The 7,560-nt window shown below is 40.2% G+C and overlaps 1 protein-coding gene across 1 annotated transcript; it reads left to right on the top strand.

Moving 5' to 3' along the window:
* Window positions 431-6,040, top strand: LOC8077963 (protein IQ-DOMAIN 14). The gene is made up of 4 exons (XM_021448161.1): window positions 431-463; window positions 1,030-1,839; window positions 4,165-4,319; window positions 4,477-6,040. Exons 1-4 carry the CDS (start codon window positions 431-433, stop codon window positions 4,589-4,591), a joined length of 1,113 nt encoding a protein of 370 aa, XP_021303836.1. The 3' UTR covers window positions 4,592-6,040.

The following is a 7,560-nucleotide window of genomic DNA, read 5'->3' on the forward strand; positions in this document are numbered from 1 at the left end:
AAGATGCTCCATTTTTCTACTCTACTTGGATGTTTCTGGATTCTTGCTAGAGTGTGAATAGCCTTTTGCTTCAAGCTTACTGTCACCATACCCCTGAATTTTAGGGGCAGGTTTTCCTTGGGGAGACTGATGCATGGCACTTCAATGGAAATGAACTAATATATCTCAGTAATTCTACACTAGTAAATTGGCACTGTAGTTTTTAAGTTTGTGATAGCTCACATCCTATGGAATTGATTGATGGATTATTGGAATTTTATTTGGAAGAGATGACAAGGGTGTCGATAATTCACGCCTAGATAACTGACTTTGGATGAAGTTTAGTACTATTTGCCGATGTTAGGAAACACAATTTTATTGCTTAAAGTCCCATGACATTTGTAAAATCTCTAATGGTGTAATGTTCCACTGCAGGTTTTATCTAACGAAGATGAACCGTGTTAATGCAAGTATGCGGGGGAGGGTAGTATGCCAAGGAGGGTACTCCAAGATAAGATAAATCATTTTATACATAGCATTGATATATGGCTGCTATATTGTTTGTTGAAATTAATAAATCCACATGTATGGATTGTTTTATCATTTAAATCTATCCATGTGTGTCCTATGTAATATGATTTGTGAAATGAATATTCCTGTTATAGAAATGATCCAAATTAAATTTGAGACTGTTCACTGCTAATAAATGAGAGAATTAATGTTAGTATGATTGGTGTATTATGAGATGAGCTGCACATTAAGGCAGTGATGATTTTACACTAATCTGTGATGTTTTTTTCATCACTGTGGTTTGGATATGGGCTAGGTATAGTAGATGACAACTAATCCATGACGAACAAAAAAGTCAATCTGTGACAGTCCATTTTGGTTCAACAAATGTGAAGCAGGATACATGATGTTTTTCGCGATCATCATCGAAAGTTAACTGTGGTGCATTTTCACTAGTCTGTAACGAAAGTAAACCATCTCCTACAACTAAAAAGACTAAAATTGGGACATTTTTTTTTGTGCGGTTTTGGTTTTCGTCAGCCTGCCGCTCCTGACCTGCGACCCGTGCCTCACGCCGCATATTATAGGAAACACGCGCAATTTCTGGTCTCTCTTCCTCCTCTCGATCCGCGCCTTGCGCCAAACGCATCTCAGCCAAATGCATCTCAGCTGCAGGCACACCGGATCCGCCCGCCGCGCCACGCGCTGTCGGCCGCGCCCCGCCGTGAGCCGCGCCCCGCGCGCACGCCGTTGGCTGCGGCCTGCCCGCTGCCCGAGCCGCGCCTACGCCGGTGGCCGCAGACAGGCCGCGCCCCGCCGCCCGCCGCGAGCCGCGCCTACGCCGGTGGCCGCGCTCCGTCCGTCGCTAGCCCGCGCACACATCGGTGGCCGCCCCTTCGCCACCGTGAGCCCGCTGGTCGCGCGCACGCCGGTGGCCGCGCCCCCCGCCGCGAGCCCGCTGCCCGAGCGGCCGCGCCGGTGCCCGCTCCTCTCGATCTCCGATGGCCTTCTCCACGTACGCGTCCTCGCCCGCCCGAGCCGCGACTACCCCCACCCAGATCAGCGCAGCAACAAAGGAAGGAATTAACCATGAGAATGGAAGGGCTGCTGTACAGCAAGGTGCAGGAGGGGAAGCTCTTCGCCTTGCACCGCGTCAACACCGCCCTACAGGGCCCCTTCTTCTCTGTGTTCGACATCTCACCAGGCTCGCCGTTGACCTCGACCAGGGAGCTCCCGGTGATGCTCGAGGCCTCCCGAAGCCCCGGTGCCGCCAACGCTGCCACATGGGACTTCTTCGCTGCGGGCAAGGGATCCCACAAGGTCTCCCTCGGTGGTGATTTCAGCATCCAGGTTAGTCCAGGCCATCCAAGTCCAGGCTTTATGGGGGTATCCATTTAGGTTTCTTATTATCCATTTAGGTTCTAATCTAGGGCTGGATTAGATCGACCGATACTTATATCACAGTATCACACAGCTTCTTCCGTGGATGGGTTGCAAGTTGCTTGTCTATTTAGATCGCTGCTTGGAATTGAGGAGATTTTTCCTCGAGCACTGCTATTAGGAAGTCATCGATTGGCTCAGGTTGACATGGATGATGCCCACCAGTGTTCGCAAAAATGCCCTTAAGGTAGTTTTGGTTTCTCGACAATTTTTTAGTGAATTTGAGGTGGATTCCATTGTTTCCTTTGGTTTGGGGTCTAAACTGGAGTGACAGCTATGTGCTCTCAACTTTTTCTTCATGAGTAACCAATCATGTTCTATTGCCATTTAAATGATAGAAAATGCAGATAAATGCAAAATGTTCTTGTGGCTGGCGATCCGTAATAGATGTTGGACAGCTGATAGGCTTGCTAAGAGGGGTCTTTCACATCCGGATAAATGCCCCCTATGCGATCAGGAAGAGGAGACAATATAACATTTGCTAACATCTTGTGTGATGGCAAGACAAGTATGGTGCAAATTACTCATCCCATTAAACTTAGCAGATTCAACTCCCCGGCAAAACGAGCGGAGTTTTGCTGAATGGTGGCGCAAGACGATCAGCAGAGTGAGCAAGGAACACAGGAGAGGAGTGAATTCTCTAATTATTTTAGGGGCCTGGATTATTTGGAAACATAGAAACACATGTGTCTTTGAGGGGGTTTCTCCTTCGCTTAGCATGCTTTGGAGTGAGGTAAAGAATGAGCATAGTCTCTGGTGCATGGCTGGGGCAAAGAAGCTCATTGAACTTGGTTTGGCGTTGGGTGACTAGGGCTGCTTAGTTAGGGTCTAGCTTCAGCTGATTTCTATGAGCCCAGTAAAGGTGTGTGTAATTGCCTCACTCATATTTGGTCCCCGTATGAGTGAGGATCTTGTTGTATTTTTCTTCTCTATAATGCAATGAAACGCAGCTCTCCTGCGGTTTTCAAAAAAAAACTCTTGCAGATCAACTTGTTGCAGAGCTGTTGAAACTTGAGAGGCACTTGCAGATATTTTCTCTTAAAAAAAATAAGGTTGTGAGATGTTACTTGGAGAAATAGTATATGAATTTGTGTTGCTTTCTATTTCGTGTTCTGAACTTTCAACTTGCAGATTCCATACTGCTAATCTGGTTTGGGTTATGCACATGGGATGCATTTTACACCTATCTTACTATGGGAAGACTGAAGGAAATACTAAAGCCATTTACAAATGTCATGCATTTTTGCCAATACCGAAACCTATCACATATACTCTGGCCCTACTTATATTTTCTTTATTTTCAGAGGTGGACTTTTTTTTCATAGGTGACAATATATATGTCATTATGGATCCTGCAGGAATTGCATGCTCATTTCATAACTCAGCTAAGTAAGTAGACTAAACATATTACACTTTATCACTCTTACTTATTTTTTAGTACAAAATGTAAGTAGTTTCAGTTCAGATTCTGTACTTAGCCTATTCAGTCTATTACCTTTGCAAACAGATTGACTCATATAGTCATATTAAGAGGAACCACAAATTTCAGAAGATAGGTATGATTGCCTATACCATTGTCTTTCCTTTGTTGATCTGCATCTGGAATCCTAATCGGTACCTGTATATATATATGTTTGAATTGCTTTGATTCTATTTTGGTGCGGGATTTATTTTATTAGAGCTTTATCCAGAAGGCAATCTACCATTTTTGCTGCTGATTTTAGAAAGCTTTCATTCAAGCTATATTTAAGCTAAACATATTCAAGATATTTTAGTTGATATTAACTTTAATTATTATTGTTAACCCTTTCGTAGTCAAACATTATTTGATTGTTAGAAAAGATCTACCTTTCTTAGTATTATGAGACTTTCAGTCTAATTAGCTAATTATTTTGTGTGCACCAAACCATCTTACTGTCTTAATATTATTTCCAAACTCAGGTTGATTTAACTATGATTCAAATTTAGACTATGTGGTTGTATGATTCATGAATCCATAAGCAAGGTGACAGTTACCAACTTATGGATGTAGGTGATTATTTTTTGTGGTTTTTATGATCCCCTTTAGCAGATTAAGTAACATAGTAGTTTTCACATATTCCCTAGCCTGCACTGTTTTTAGCATAATGTTAAATAAAATGGTTGATGCCACCGATGTACATCAGTCGAATTGTTAACTCGTTGGTTGCTATGCGTGGCATCTTCACTGTCGCTTTTTGGTTGCTGCTTTGACAGGTCGGAAACTGGACAGATGACTTGAAATCGTTGATTTGGGAACTTAGCAATGCAGATAAAGAAATAAAAACTACTTCAGCATGGGTTTTGCCCAGAGCCAATCAGAACAATGTTATTATAAAAAAAGTCAGAACAATGTTCTTGTTCAAAATCAGGTACTATGTAGTTTAACAAGTCTCCAACTATTTTCTATGGTGATTCCTCTGTCTTTTACTTCCAGCCTTACAGCTTACTCAAGAAACTACTTTCCATTATTTCAATGCATCCCTCTATGAGGTATCAGTATTTACACAACTCTTTGTGCTTGGCTAGATCCTGTGAACTCTCTGAATGCAGTAATGACAGATTCAGAGGATTGCCCATCTCCACCAATAACAGCTTCAAGCGTCAGGCTATCAGTACAAAAACCTCTAGATTCTTAAAATGAGATAGGAGTGTTCAGTACAGCAAGGTCAAGAGAAACAAAATAGTATTGTAAAGGGGAACCTTTTGAAATAGAAGACACAAAGAGTAAAGTTGGAGCGCTTACTGCTGACTTCTCAGGTAGGCACATGTGCCTTTGCTCCTCTCTACTAATTAGTGCATTATCATGGCCATTTCGTATTATCAAGACAAAACTGTTAATGTACTTGCAAAAATAATCCTTTTTTTAGCAATGGTATTATTTGGATTGCATGTAATTTTGACGCTCAATGATTTTCTATATAACTGAAATGCTAGAACATTCCAAAAGATGATTATGGAGATATTCCTTACAAGAATGACACCTTCAGACACAAATGTCTTTTTTTGCGATAATGGATATGCTGATGTTATATAATTGTCAAAAAAAAACTGGACCATTTTATTCTCATAATGAGTTGATTCATAACTAATGGGAAGATACATAATTGGCCAACTTTGAGTATGGATGAAAATCTCCAGATGACTGCAAAGATCGTTGTGGTTTGCAATGATACAAGCATTGGCCCACTGAGCATTATTATGTTTCTATTGGGTCGCTGCGTCCTTTTCTATTTAGTGAGGTGAATAATATACAAGGGGTAAGTAGCTTATTAATTTATACTATTATAATAGGGTTATAATAGGATGCTTTCTACATGTCAATATTCAATTATTAAAAATACAATGGGAAGATAAAAAGGTTAGGAGAAGGAATATGAGTTGTGATCCTGTGGGGTATGAAAACAGGTGTTAGCTAGGATTCATATGGAAATAGGGTGGTAGAGGATAAGGATTTTCATTTTTTATTAGGCATCTTTAGTTAAAATTCATATTGATTTGATCCTTATGTTCAAGCAAGGTGCTCTTGCATTTTCATGGAAATATCTTGTGTCACCACTGTGTGATGGATATCTTGTTTGTTTGCTCAGAAGTCAAGATCCATCACTCCTAAATGTTGCTTAAAATTTAAAGCAAGTTTTATGTATCTATGGATTCTTTAGCCTCGTTGGATATTTTTAGCCATATATTTTTCTTCTCTGTTGAAATCATAACATGTTCAAATTATATATGTTATCCATTAAATGTATTATACTATGATTGTGGTCTAATTCTATACACTTCGGACTCCATATGGGCAAGGGGGGTGAGTATGTTTTCCAGCAGTTCGAAGTTGACATCTACATCAAGATTGAGAGTTCGCGTTTTAGACTAAACATGAGGAACAATTAGGATACTTTGAGAGCTGACCTATACCAAGGCCATGGACAATTAATATATTCGGGTGAAAAATCTGTTGAGATTGTTGGAAGGCGTATTGTCCAGTCTTCGTTATTCATGGGAGGACTTCAAATGATGTTATCTGTGCTCTTCATGACTGTAATTTCACAAACTTTATTTTTAAATATTTATTTTTTATAGTATTATTATCTTATTGTGCGATCCGTATGTTTTTAATACAAATTATTAGTTATCCCGTAGCAACGCACGGGCATGCTACCTAGTCTTGTATAAGAGTATTTTTTTTATAGTGAATAGGTGGCTGCATGGCCGTTAGATAAGGTAAGGGAAATGTTTTAGAGGGCATTGCTGCATCCAACTAAGCATCGTAAAAATTTACCATGCTTATCTGACATCATTGAAGAATAAGTATTCATTTCAGCGGTAAGTCTATCAATCAGCGAATAAAAATCTATACCAATAAGCAATTAATAAGCAGTATTAAGTCCGTAGTGAAAAAAAATCTTGATTGGGTCACATTAAAGTAAAATATGGTGTGAAACTACAGACATGATATAGCAATAGACTAAAAATACTCCTCTCATTCTTTGTAGAAAAAAGGCAAAATTATTCGCTACACGGTATTGGTGGTGGTTTATCGGACCAAGATACATGCACTCACTCAGGTGTTGCCTTTGAAGGTTCATTTCATTGCCTTGTCCAACGGCTGAGCCTGAACAAATGTAGCAAAAATGACTATTACAGTCAACTGGTTTCATGGAATCTTCAGATGGTGCTGAAATTCTTCTTTACCTTTTGTTAGGAGAGGTTGCTGAAACAAGTTGCTTATAAAACATTTGGATTTTTGAAGCAGTGGATCAAGATGGCGAAAAAGGATGGAGCAAGGATAGAAAGCTGGCTGGAGAAGCTGAAGGCCGGCCTGAAGAGATGTTGATCTGCGCCTAGAAGCTGTCTCTGTTTTGTCTCAGTTAAATCTCTGTTTAGATAGCTTTCTGTCTCTGGGTGGGGCTTGTAAGCTGAGACTTAAGGACTTTTGGTGATCGTCTTTTGGAGTCTGTGATGATGTGGTTGGGGAGCGTTTATCTTTTTGTTTCTCATCTATATGTAAAAGCTGGTCACATCGACAGTGTGGAATCTCTATAATGTCCTAAGGATCCTGATGCAAAAGGGAAAAATACCTTACAGTTAGTACATGTAGAAAGGAGTGGCAGCAACCTCAGATACATGAAGAAAGAACCTCACATATGCTTTTCACTGTCTACACACAATTTTGGCAATTGTTGAGGCCATTGTTTTTAGTCAATAAAATAAAGGTAGGGGAAACCGCAGTATAGGATAAGGAGGCAAGTTGTACCACAAGAGCAATTCTATTGATCTAACATCAAAGAACCAATCACCAAGAAAGGTAATTTTCTAACTGAAGGTCACTGTTTTTACTTTTAACCTTTGTTTTCTCTTCAGAGACACAATCACACATAGATGGCATAGGTGTGCAGTCTATCAAGGGTCAACACATGGCAGGATGTCCTTTTAACCCAAAAACCTCAGAAGAGCACAACAGATAAAACAAAAATGATTAGCAACCAAACCCTTACTAACATCACTGAGAATAGTATGTCCTTAATACCAACAAAGAATGGCCTATTTATGTGTATCTGAGTTAAAGAGCACACAACCGAAGCACATTTATGGTACTTACTTACCAAACTTCAT

The sequence above is a fragment of the Sorghum bicolor genome, chromosome 9, assembly GCF_000003195.3.
Source record: "Sorghum bicolor cultivar BTx623 chromosome 9, Sorghum_bicolor_NCBIv3, whole genome shotgun sequence".
NCBI classification, from domain to species: Eukaryota; Viridiplantae; Streptophyta; class Magnoliopsida; order Poales; family Poaceae; genus Sorghum; species Sorghum bicolor.

What these genes read in the sequence shown, in the direction of transcription:
- LOC8077963 (XM_021448161.1), top strand. Translation starts at nt 431, where the DNA reads ATGAACCGTGTTAATGCAAGTATGCGGGGGAGG. An exon ending in ATGCAAGTATGCGGGGGAGG is followed by an intron (nt 464 to 1,029) that starts GTAGTATGCCAA and finishes GGTTTTCGTCAG; the next exon opens with CCTGCCGCTCCTGACCTGCG. An exon ending in ATGTTCTTGTTCAAAATCAG is followed by an intron (nt 4,320 to 4,476) that starts GTACTATGTAGT and finishes GTGCTTGGCTAG; the next exon opens with ATCCTGTGAACTCTCTGAAT.